Genomic DNA, 12,757 nt, shown 5'->3' with positions numbered 1-12,757 from the left:
TGTTTTCCGTTTGCTGGTCCTTTAGACACGTGGGGAGAGGACTCAGCTCCTGCCGGCCTGTTCTTTCTCCAGTCTTGGCTTCTTGAAGGTCACAGAGCAACTTGGTGACTCAGCCAGGCTGGGACTTGGGTACTTTATTCCAGAGCCCACTACACTCACAAGATGTAGCCTGGAGCAGGCTCAGTGGTACCCAGCGCTGCCCTGGCCTCCCGTGTCCTCCAGGGTCTGGAAGGTTGTTCCTGATGGAGATGTGGGCCCTCAGTCTGGTTATCCTGGTGGAACCTCATCTTTGCTCCCATAGGATTCCTGTGCATGGGACTCACTCTCCACCTCTCTGTGCAGACCAGGTCACAACTATTGTGATGGCTCCTGGGCCTGGGTGCATGTGCTCCTCATCATGGGATGGCCATGCAGAGCTTGGGGCTCCCAGGGACCTGCCTGGCTTTCCTCTTTAGCTCTCAGTTCAGCTCTCCCAGGGGCCCAGCAGCTTTCTTGCCTCATCTTCTCTGAAGTTCTGTAGAACAGTCATGTACAGAGGGGGGCTTCCTGCCTCTGCTGTCAGGGAAGGTGGCCCTTCGGCTGCACCTTTTTTTTTTTTTTTTTTTTTTTAAATTCCCTATATAAAGATGACCGGTAAGGGGATCCTAACCCTTGACTTGGTGTTGTAGCACCACGCTCTCCCAAGTGAGCTAACCGGCCATCCCTATATAGGGATCCGAACCCGTGGCCTTGATGTTATCAGCACCGCACTCTCCCGAGTGAGCCACGGGCCGGCCCTCGCTGCACCTCTTTCTTAGTGCAGTCTGCAGTCCACGGTCTGAGGTCTGTCTCGCTTGTTGAAGGCAGTGTTTCTGCACCCCTCCTGTCTTGTGCTCTGACCATGGGGCTGGGAGGCTGTCAGTTCAGGATGTGCTTCAGACATTCCCCTGAGTATCTCACAGAAGGGTGGACTTTATACATTCCTGCAATTTAAAAAAGTTGGGACAAAATTGACATAACATAAAGTTTAGCATCTTAACCATTTTTAGGTGTCCAGTTCAGTGGCATTAAGCACATTCACACTGTTGTGCAGCCGTCACCACCACCATCTCCAGAACTTGTCATCTTCCTGAACTGAAACTCTGTCCCCATTAAACGCTAGCCACCCCTCCCCTCCCCCAGCCCCTGGTACCCACCATTCTCCTGTCTGTCTCTATGATTTGACTACTCTAGGGACCTCGTGGAAATGGAATCATGTAGTGCTTGTCCTTTTGCGACTGGCTCTTTCACGTAATGAACGTCCTCAGGGTTCATCCATGGTGTAGCATGTGCCAGAATTTCCTTCCTTCTTAAGGCTGAATAATACTCCTTTTTGTTTATTCGTTCATCCCTCTGTGGATACTCAGGTTGCTTCCACTTTTTAGCTGTTGTGAATAATGCTACTTGTACTTTTAATTGGTTCTGATTCATTGATTGGCCTGCTTTAAACACTTTTTTTTAATTACGAAAAGAATACACCCATTTTCTCAGAAGCAGCAAAACTGATACATGTTTGTGATGGGGAAAATATAGAAAACTGTAAAGAAAGAAATAATCTGCAGTTGCTGCCTGCAGACATACGTGCATACATGTCACACGCATGCATTTAAAATAGAATTGGCATCAGATGGAATAATGTACAGTTTTTTATGTTACTCCTTTTATCTACAATATCATGATTATCTTTAAATCATTAAATCATCTTTGACAAAATGATTTTTTGTACTTATTTGGCATGGGTGAACAACAGTGTAATTAACATTCCCCTACTGTTGAACATTTGGGTGTTTCCCATTTTTCTCTATGACAAATAATGTTCCAACAATGAGTATTCTTGCACATAAATCTTTGCTCCCACGTTTGACTGTTTTCTCTGAATAGGTTAAAAAAGTATTAGTGGGAAAGAACGTGGGGGATATTTTTAAGGTTTTTGATACATATGAAGGTAAAGACAAAATTGCCTTAGGTGATACCAGCTTACAGCCTTCCAGGAGGATAGTAGAATGTTCTTTTGACAGCAATTTCCTTAGCACTGAGTGTTATCTCACTCAGTGAGATAACAAATTTTCTTTTTTTAACTTTGGAGTTGGCTTTTAAAAATCGAAGACCTTATACCTGAATATGTATGTAATCATAAAAAAAGTAGGAAGAGACAGGGACAGGACCAGAAGAAGATTAAGATGGTGGGGAGCTAAGGGGTGGATCGCCCAGTGTTGTGTGATCATCTGGAAGCAGGTGGCTTTGCTGCAGAGCCGTGGAGGAGGCTCCTTAGAGGTCTGTCACGTGCTGCTCTGCCCTGACACTGAGAAACCGGGCTAGATCCTGGCAGCCACGGTCTGCCTCTGTCCTCTAGGAGCTCACAGTTCAGGGATGCTGCTGGATCAGGACCAGGACTTTTTTCTTGTGGTGCCAGCCCAGGCTGTGTTTTTGCCTGTTGCCTTAACGTGCTCATGTGAATATCTGTGTGTTTCCAAATGGTTCAAGGTAAACGTAGTCAAGTAAGAAGTGGTGTAGTTGGCTGCTTTCCTGCTAAAGAGGAAGTGAGTGTTCCAGGGAGACCGTGCAGACAGGGAGCAGATGTCACTTTGCATTCTGTAATCTGTTCTCTGAACTGCTGAATTACAAAACTTGTTCCAGGAGGAGGTTTGGGGTAGAATTTGGACTGCGAATGAAATTTGTATTTGTTTAACTGGTTTAGCAGTTTGGCTTGCTCGGAGGTGCGTTCTGATGTGGTGTTCTGTGTAAGCAGTTCCTGAACTTTCTTTTCTGCCCATAGGTCCCATCACCTGTGGCCCGAGACCTCTGATGGGTGAGAACCCTCCGCTTGCTTCTGGTTGTTTCATTTCTGAGGATAATCTTACAGGAGCCCTCTCGTTGTTTCAGGTGATGCCCTCCGAAAGCCTCGCCTTCAGAAGTCTGTCACATGGTACTTAGACGATTTATTCTTCACCCTGTATCCCTCCCTTGAGAAGTTTGAAGAAGAGCTTCTGGAACTCCTTATCAGTGACCACTTCCGGGAGGTACTGTCTCATGTCACAGCAACTTAATCTGAATGGTGGAAATGTGTCACAGTTGGGAGAAGCCTCTAGCACCTAATGCCCCTGGGGACTGGCAGTGTGGCCACGAGTGACATAGTCCTGTCTTTTTCCCTTTCCTGGCTAAAGAGGGACGCTCCTTCTGTCCCTGTATTGGTACTTAATGTAGGTTTTAGGGAGCGCTTTTCCTCCAGCAGCCAAGCCCCTTGCAGAGCCTCCAACTATTGTCTTAACTTTGGATGGTGGAGACGGTGCTGTTGGCCTGAGGAATTAATCAACGTTAATTTTGATAGACTGTGAAACAGTCCTCATAAAAGTAAGCTAAGTCACCAGGTGAGCATAGGGAAACCTGTAAAATACTCTCCATCTACACAGGACATTTTGATGATATTTGGCTCCTTTTAGGAGGAGGCTGGAAAGAAGCCCCAGTCATCTTGCCTGTTGAGGTGGTTGCTGCGGGGGGCTCCCTAGCCTAACACTCCTGCCTATGTGAGTGCTTTCCCGTCAGCTCTGTGGTGAGCACCTGTGTGGGGAGCATGAAGCTGTTCCTCTCCGTTGCTTTTAAATACGTGGATTCGTCCAGGTGCCCTGGCAGGGTTATCCGGGGATACCTATTTGTTAGCCAGCAACTTTCAACCTGTTTGCCTGTGGTCCACAGTACAGTAAGTGCCTATCGTACTCCTGTGCCCGTCTGTACACATGTGGCACTCAGGCTTGCCTTGTACACAGGGTGCCTGAGGTTTCCTTTCTGGTCCCATCCCATTGCTGACCCAGCTTGCAAGCTGTAAAGTACCAAGGCCAAGGAATTTCTAGTTTTCATCCCTCTAATGATAAGGATTCTCTTGGATTTTCAGTGTAGAAGTTTGTATGACAGAGATCCTTGGAAAAACCTTTGTAGATTTGGGGGACCTCTGTTTTCTCCAGGCAACAATCTTTCCTTCATCTGGAAAATTGGGCTTGATTGACTGTCACAAATGCTGTTAGATCAGGGTCTGTCTGGCCGTTGCCAGCGTAAGTGGGAACGGGAACGTGAGATGCCCTGCAGCCCGCTCCGTCCTGCTCGGGCCCTGAGCCTCGGCCTCGCTGCCTGCTCATTAACTGATGGCCCTGAGCTCGACACAGGTCATCCCTGCTGTCGCTCTCAGCTCTGAAAGAAGGGGCCTCCAGAGATTTACTGCGGACAAACTGCTCCTGGTCTCCCTGCCTAGGAAGAGTCTTCACTTCTGACTTTTGAAATGAAAAGCAAGAAACTTTACCAGCAGAGGGCTGAGAAACTGATGGGGATGACATCTTGCTACTACTTAATGTCCTGTCCAGATTCCACCGATTTCATCCTGACTCACACCTGTGGCAGTGCAGGGACCATGACCTTGTGGCCTGGAGAATGAAGACAAGGGAGCACTGGGTGGCCAACTCCTGTCCTGCTCCTCCTGGTTATGCCCTTTCCCCCCACCCAGCCCCCAGGCTGTTATTCTAATCATGTCTTCACTTTATGTTCTGGTTTCATGACCTTTAGCCACATCTCTAAATTACGTAGGCTTGCCTGCTTTTGACCCTTGTTTGAATGAAATCATACTTTTTCTAAGTTTTGTTTCTTTTGCTTAACACCGTGCTCCTGTAAGATTTGTTTTCACAGTTGGCATAGCTCTGTCTGCCCACGTTCTGTGCTGTCTAGTACTCCACCGTGTGCGTGCACTGTGGTTTTTTTGTCCATTCTAATGTTGATGCACTTCTGGACTGTTTTCAGTTTGGGGCCACTGTGACTTTGCTGTGAACATTTTTTTGTGTGCATCCTGGCTCTGACTTAGTAGAATCTTGAGCAGGAAGTAAAAGGGACTTTCTAGAAAAATACTCACATGTCTGTAGTTAGCTGGTGGGTCAGCTGGGGGCTGGCTGGTCTAGGATGGCCTGGGCTCCCTTGGGTGCCTCATTCTCCAGCAGCTAGTCTAGGCTCATTCGCACAGAGGTAGAGGACTGAGAGGGGAGTCAGAAAGGCACAGACTGAGAGGGGAGTCAGAAAGGCACAGACTTTTTCAAGCCTCCTTTTGCATTAAATTTACAAATCCCTGGCCAAGTCCAATTAGAGAGGTAGGGGACTTCGAGTTACAGGGTAAAGGGTGTATCTTCAGAGAGGCATGACTTGGCGCCATGAACGAGTCATCTTCCATAGGGGTTTTGGTGGAATTCCCAGATTTTGCAGCAGTAGGTCAGGCACAGAACACCACCTGCCTCCCCTCGGAGCGGAGTGCCCAGGTTTTATGTCTGGTCTTGGTGCCCAGGTCTTGAAGGCTGTGCTGTCGTCATGCCACCTTCCCCGATTGGTGGCTGTGGATGATTTTTGCTGCTTTTGTTGTTTTTGCTCATTAGGAGTTGGGGGAAGGAAATTCTCTGAGGACATGCCAGTCTGCCATGTTCACTTGGGAGTCCAGAGAACATCTTTTTTTTTTTTCTCACTCAGTAGCCAAAGTGGTCTTTTAAAAACATAAATCCAGTCATTTTTCTTCTCTGTTGGAAACCATCTGCCAGCTTCTCACTGCCCTTGTGTTCAGGCCGTGTGTGACTTGCTCTTACTCTGGGTGGCTCCCCGGGCTGCTTCCCTGCTATGTGGGCCTTGGTGGCTGTGGGCTTGTGCTCATCCCTGCATTGGTGGTCATGGCTCATGCTTGTCCCTGCCAAGGGCCTTTGAATGGGGAGCTCCTGGACGTTCTTCTTGCATAACTTTGCATGGTCCCTTTAAGGTGTCAGGTCTTGCCTACCTGCTCTGGGCGGCCCCTGGGAGCACCTGGCTTTCTCATCTGTCCATGGGTCATCACCTATCCCCTCTGGTGAATGTTCGTGTCATAAGGACAGGACTTTGTTTTGTCCATCACTACACGTGATGTGCATTGAAGGTGTTTGGCGCATAGTAGGGCTATATCATTTAGTTGTGAGAATGGATGATTCTGTCAGTAGTCAGAATTCTAGTAGTCTGTGAAGTTAGCAAGTTATTGGTTACAAATGTATATGAATGAGCTGGACTTTTTTGCTCTCTGCCCACTGTTGAAAATGTAGTTGCATGTAATATGGTCTCATATGAAATGCAAACACAAGGCAGAGAATAGCACTGAAATAACAACGTCCATTTTCTTGGTGTAGTTTCTGCTGTTTTCTTATTTTTCAGAGTGGATTGTGTGAGACTAGAGATGTTTTAAGAGTATCATTGTTGAATTTTGTACATTCCCATAAAAATCATTTGTGTTTTTACCACCTTTGTATTTTTGTTTCTATTCAACTTGCAGATACTCAGTTATCTCCATGGTTTTAGTTTCATTATCCAAAGACTAATAGGATAAACCTAAGTCTGTTCAGCTTGATTAATGGACAGTGAAGGAGACTTGAAAATTTTGCAAAGATCTCATAATTTAATAAACCTTAACAGCCTGGAGGAATATCCCTGTTCATTTGTTAGAGCACCTGTACATTTTTGGTTAAGATGAAACAGTTTAATATCCAGTGACCAGTTTGGGGCAGATTCCCTTTTTATTGGTTTGTGCTTACTGCGTAGGCCTGCTCCCTCTTCCTGCCCCCACTTGTGCCCCAAGTCTCTAGTCCCTGGGTGGACAGAGCTGACTCTTGACCTGCTCTGCCTCCGGGCACCTCTCTGTTATTGTGTCCCCTCCACCCAGGGGAGGTGGGCTCCTAGACCTTGGAGGCCTGAGTCTTGTTGAAGGAGTTGAGGTCTCTGGTGATGAGTTGCTCACCCTGAGAGTTGTAACTCACTCTTGGAAAGCTGGCGCGAGGGTTTGGCCATGGAGGCATCTGCGGGGTGTGCTGCACTGAGTAGATCATGCTGTGTTGGAGAGCCAGTGCCACCTAGGAAATGCCCTGAGGCTACGGTCATGACTGGGTGATGTGTCCTCTGTGTGGGTTCATTCTGACTGAGTGTCATCTGATCTGCAAATGCCTGCAACTTCTGTGGTGGTTTCTATGCTGGTACCAGGCTCATCCCCTCTGCCCTGTGCCTGTTCCAGGGCGGCGGTGTACTGGACAGTGGCGCCCTGGAGATCCTGGAGCGGCGCCTGCACGTGGGCGTGCACAATGGTCTGGGCTTTGTGCAGAGGCCTCAGGTCGTCGTTCTGGTGCCTGAGATGGACGTGGCCTTGACGCGCTCAGCCAGCTTCAGCAGGAAAGTGGGGTCCTCTTCGAAGACCAGGTATTTTTCACAGGGTTCTGAGTCTCAACCACATGGAGTTGAGAGGGCTGGGTGGTGCCATAGGAAGAATCACACTGGAATGAGGTGGCTCTTGGCATCAGGTGTGGACTTGCCCACGTGGAGGTTCCTCCCTGTAGTTTTCCTTTCCTCTTGCTAAGTTGTACCCTTTAGGAACAAACGTCAGATGTGTAAGGCTGGGAAAAGCCCGTTTCAGTGCTGTGACAGTTTTGGAGTTAGCATTAGGGATGCTTGCAGCTGTGGAGACCCCTGCATGCTTCTTCCAGATGTATCCTCTGTGGCTTCCTACATGCTGGAGACCAGACGGCCTCTCTGTGCAGACGAGTCTTTCCCAAATCAGATGCCACAGATGTCGCTGTGAGGCGTCAGGCCTCTCTTCTCTCTTGTGATAGTGGGCAGGGGCCAGCCGTCTTCTGCAGCAGGCCCAGCCCTGGGGAAGGGGCCTTGCTCTTTGTGGTGCTTCCTGGTTACGTGGCTGTAATTCCACCCTCCTGCAGGCAGGCTCTGGCAATTTGGAAAAGGTGTTGATTGTGACACTTATAAAAAGCACTGGTTTAAGGAATTCCCTGGGGGGCCACACCACGTGGAAGAGCTCGGCAGCACTGCATGGTAGACTCCTCACATCAGCCTGCCCTAAGCCCCCCTTGGCTGTCACTGACAGTGGTAGAGGTGGGTGCAGGGCAGGGGGTGCGGACACTCTAACCTGCCTCTGGCTTGTGTTTTTGACCCAGCTCTGGAAACCAGGCTCTAGTTTTGAGGAGCCGCCTGCGCCTCCCCGAGATGGTGAAGCACCCGGCGTTCGCAGTCGTCTTTCAGCTGGAGTATGTGTTTAACAGTCCTTCAGGAGTGGATGGCAACGTAAGAACGATCATCGTGTGTTCAGGTTTCATCTGGTGATGGGCTCTGGGTGGTTAGGATAAGCATGGTTGGCATTCACATTTTTTTTCCCATTAAAAGCAGTGTAATTGTTATTAGCAATGTGGATAAAAAGTATGTGATATGATTCTAGAAAACACTTCTTCCTAATAATAGCTTTGTTATAATCATGTCCCATCTTTATGGCCATAGTACTGAGACTGTAGGAAAACACAAACTCAGTTTCTCCTGCTATACTCTCACAACACGCTTCTGACACCAGATATGTGGGGGATTTTCCTCAATCAAGCAAGCAATCAATTCTGCATGGACACTGGTTGGGTGTCCTCTAATTCAGGTCATTTCTGACACTGTCTGCCAGGAGATAGCAACACCTTAAGGGCTCAGTCCCCAAGACTGTCCCCCACTTCCTATGATGATCTCAAGACCCAGGTTGCTTTGCTTGTGCTTCTGACCCACTGGCTTTAAATTGGGGTTCCCACAACCCTCTCCTCGGGTTTGACTTTCACTGAGCAGCTCACAGAGCTCAGGATACTGTTTACTTACATTTACCAGTTTATTATAAAGGATATTACAAAGGATACAGATGAAGAGATATATGGGGTGAGGTGTGGGGAAGGGACGTGGAGCTTCCATGCCCTCCCCAGGTAGCACCCTCCAGGAATCTCCACGTGTTCAGCTGTCTGGAAGTTCTTCAAACCCAGTTTTTTGGTTTTAATGGAAACTTTATTACTTAAGCATGACTGAGTAAATGACTGGCCACTGACTAACTTAACCTTCAGCCCCTCTCCTCTCCCTGGAGGTTGTGGGTGGGCTGAAGTCCCAACACTCTAATCCTGCCTTGGTCTTTCCTGTGACCATCCCGCATCATGAAGCTCTCTAGGGGCTGCCAGCCATCAGACAACTCATTAACATACAAAAAGACAGCACTTTGGAGATTGCAGGTATTTTTGGAGTTGTATGCCAGGAAACGGGACAAGGACCAAGTAAACGTATATTTCCTAGTATCACCAGTACATTGTGCTAGCTGATAGTAATTAATAGTTCTGTAAGTTTAACGTATCATAATGGCATTAAGTTCATAATTATCAAATTCATGATTAATTTGAAAAATGAGGTCATTTTAATGTATTTTTCATATGATAGCAAGTGTGGTAAAGCTTGAATATGCATAAGTGATAAATGGCTTTTCACGTGGAACTTTATATGTACCTATATCATAACTAAGAGTAAAAATGTATAGATTCAGGTGGAAGAAATATAACGTATAGACATCATCTACATCATTGATACAGATTCTTTGGAAAACCTAAATCATGCTATACTTAAGATTCAGTTTTCTGTTTGAAAAAGCTATTCAACTTAACAAGTAAATTAAAAAATAGAAGAAGGCTCACAAGACATCTCTCGTGGTGATCTGGCCTGCTGTGGTTCTGGGCATAGCTGACGGAAGAATGTGACGCATCGAGGGCAGTCTTGGGTGTTGGAGCATAGCTGCCATTTCATGTTCTGATCTCTGGCAGCTCTGACCTCCCCAGTGTCCACATGTCAGGTCTGTATAATCCAGAGTCCTAATTAGGTGAAAAAAATCTAGAGGTAGCAGGTATCCTTGTAGCCTAATCCGTGGTCACAGTCATTTTAATGAGACTGTTGTTCCCAGTTTTGCTTTTCTTTATTATCAGAAATTTCAGCTAAAATGCAACTGTGTGTGAGCACTCCTGGGTGGGTGGAATCGGGGCATCCTGGACTGGGACGTGGCTCACTGAGGCCTGGAGCTTCTGGGGCTGGGAGTGATGGCCTATGGGTGCCTGGAGGTGGCGGGAGGAGCAGCATGGGCCTGGTGCCTTGGTGGGAGCTCCCTGCCTGCCACTGTAGATGCCTGACTCACAATTAGACGCCTCACTCACAGTGTCCTCTGCAGAATGTTAACTACAATTTACTTGTGATTACGGAGACTGTGTGCTGAAACCGAGGTGTCTTACGTGGCACTTTATTATCTTTAACTCTTCACTGAAATGCTTGCAATGGCAGGCGGTTGCCGTATGTTGCTGCTTTGTGGAGCTTTTGGAGTGTGGCTATGTAATAGCTCATCAGTTCTTTCTGATGTGGAGGTTGATCATGACATGGAACACTGGATTCCATTTTACCATCATCAGGTGTACTTTCTTCAGTGTAGTCTGGAAAGGAAATGTCCCAGTGTATGGAATGGTTTTCCACACAAATTATCTGTCCTGTGGGACATTGAAAACACGCTGAGCTCTCAGTGGGTGAAGCCTGAATCGAGCATTCCCAGCATGAGCAGATGTGGATGTTGGAGGGGAGACCAACAGTGCTGCGTGGGTGCTGGCATGGCCTCTCGTTCCTTCCGTCTACTGGGTCTGTGCAATGGTGGGGACACAAGCCCAGGGCCTCTGCTGCAGGCTGAGGCGTGGCCCCAGGAGGGACGTGGCCCATGTCAGCGTGTCCTGTCTCCCTTTAGCAGTCCATTGCAGAGCTAGCGAGCTTCAGTGGGGGTGAGGTCTTCTCAAATGTACTCATGCATTCAGGCGCAAATTTCCTTCTTCCTTAAGACTTTATGTGATGGAGATCTCAAGCGTAAACAAAAGCGGACTGGATAGTAAAATGAACCCATGTAGCTTCAGCAGTTTTCAATTTGGTGGATAACTTGCTCCATCCATATCCTTTCCCACACCCGTTTTGAATGATTTTGAAGCAAATTTCAGGCGTCATTTTATTTCATCTGTAAACATTTTAGCGTATACATTTCTTTTTTTTTAAACTTTTTTATTATGGAAAATTTGGAGCATGATGGAAGGTCGAGAGGAGTGTGTGATGAACTCACGCGCCCATCACCAGATACAGCTGGGTTGACTCCCAGCCAGTCTAGCCTCGTCCCTTCTCCCTGTCCCCATTCTACCCAGGTTCTTTAGAGTGAGCTCCAGACCTCGTGTTGTCTCATCTCATTTTGAAGTAGTTCACTATGCCTCTCCAAAAGACAGGGCTTAACAACATCACCACGAGTGCCACGATCACACTGAAAAACTGAAATAAACTTCAGTGTCATCAAGTATCCCATCAACCTGGGTGTACATCTCAAGTATTTTACTGAATCAGAAACGACAAACCAAACCAGTGTACCTTTCTCTGGAAAATGACTCCCGAGCGAGGTCTTCCTGCGTGAGCTGGGCAGCCCGTGTCTTCTCCCTTGAGGAAGGAGTCCTAGCGTGGCCTTGACGCTGTGATCTGTCCTCACAGTGGCCTCTGCACCCATCACATCGTGTTCCTTTATTCCTCATACTCGAAGAACCAAAATGCTCCAGGCTTCCAGCGATTGCTTAAGTTCGCTTCATGCTTCAGAGCAGGAGCTGAAAGCTGCGGTGTCCTGAGGCCCTTTGTAGAAGGATTCATCTTTAAATGGCCTATCCAGGTGGGTGGGAGACCATCCAGGCTAATGAGAAAACTGGCTAAGTACTGTATCCAATTTGGGCGAGCAGGAAAAGCATAAACCGAAGTAAAATGTGTTTCCTGGACTCTTTTACACGCATCAACACCAAAGAGCAACTCTGACTCCTGTGACCTAATGTGTGGAGGTTTCTCCCCAATAGCAAGCAAGCAGGTCTGCAGCAGACACCAGCTGGGTGTCCTCTAATTCAATGCAGTTCTGACACCAGCTACCTGGAGACAGTGTCAGATCCCACAGGGTGAGGGCTCAGTCCCCAGGAGTACTCCCCCCACCCCCTTCAGATGCCTGTTGCAAGCCTAGGCTTCTAGAACTTCTTCTTTTTTTTTTTTCCTTTTTGTCTTTTTTACTGACCGGTAACGGGATCGCAACCCTCGGTGTCGCGCCCGCACCGCGCTCAGCCAGTGAGTGGGAACCGGTCTCCACATGGGATCTGAACCCTCGGCGGGAGCGCCGCCGCGCTCCCAAGCGGCGCACTCTCCAGTGCGCCACCGGGCCGGCCCGGCTTCTGGAACTTCTGACCAGCTATAAATCAGGGTTCCCACAGCCCTTTGCTTGAGCTCACAGAACTTGGGGAAACTCTTATGTTTACTGGTTTATTATAAAGGTTGTTACAAAGGATACAGATGAAGTGATGGATGGGGCGAGTATGGGGTAGGGGTGCAGAGCTTCCATGCCCTCCCTGGGCACACCACCCTCCGGGCACCTCCACGAGTTCGGCTGAGGAGCCCTTGAGTTTTTATAGAAGCTCCATTATGTAGGCATGATTGATTAAATCACTGGCCATTTGAGATCAACTTAATCTTCAGTCCCTCTCCCTTCCCAGGAGGTTGGGGGGTGGGACTGAAAGTCTTGCCTTGGTCTTTCCTGTGACCAGCTCCCATCCTGAAGCTACCTAGGGGCCACAGCCAGCTACAGGGCAAATGATTAGCATATGAAAAGATGGCACTTTGGAGATTCTAAGGATTTTAGGAGTTGTGTGCCAGGAGACAGGGAATACATATTTTCACCATATTCCACAATTTTCACTCAACTGCCTGAGTCCACGTGAATTTTTTTGACCCTGAGTATTTTGTAGACATTAAAAACAGACTAGAGAGCAAAGGACTGCGCAGAGGCGGAGTGAAGCGCGCCAGACCGGCCCAACTCTGCGACCTC

General features: G+C 47.9%; 1 protein-coding gene across 1 annotated transcript in view; it reads left to right on the top strand.

The window, feature by feature from the left end:
• Positions 1-8,219, top strand: part of LOC103603844 (nephrocystin-4-like) — a 37,464-nt gene extending 29,245 nt beyond the window's left edge. The window contains exons 6-8 of the mRNA XM_008588433.1: positions 2,902-3,038; positions 7,064-7,245; positions 7,995-8,219. Coding sequence (XP_008586655.1) covers positions 2,902-3,038; positions 7,064-7,245; positions 7,995-8,160 — 485 coding nt within the window. The 3' untranslated portion in view covers positions 8,161-8,219. The remainder of the gene's footprint in view (positions 1-2,901; positions 3,039-7,063; positions 7,246-7,994) is intronic.
• The last annotated feature ends 4,538 nt before the right edge of the window (positions 8,220-12,757 follow it).

The sequence above is a fragment of the Galeopterus variegatus genome, unplaced genomic scaffold (genome assembly GCF_000696425.1).
Source record: "Galeopterus variegatus unplaced genomic scaffold, G_variegatus-3.0.2 Scaffold4824, whole genome shotgun sequence".
Lineage (NCBI taxonomy): Eukaryota > Metazoa > Chordata > Mammalia > Dermoptera > Cynocephalidae > Galeopterus > Galeopterus variegatus.
The sequence above is the reverse complement of the archived record's forward strand: the minus strand, read 5'-3'. Positions and strand labels throughout refer to the sequence as shown.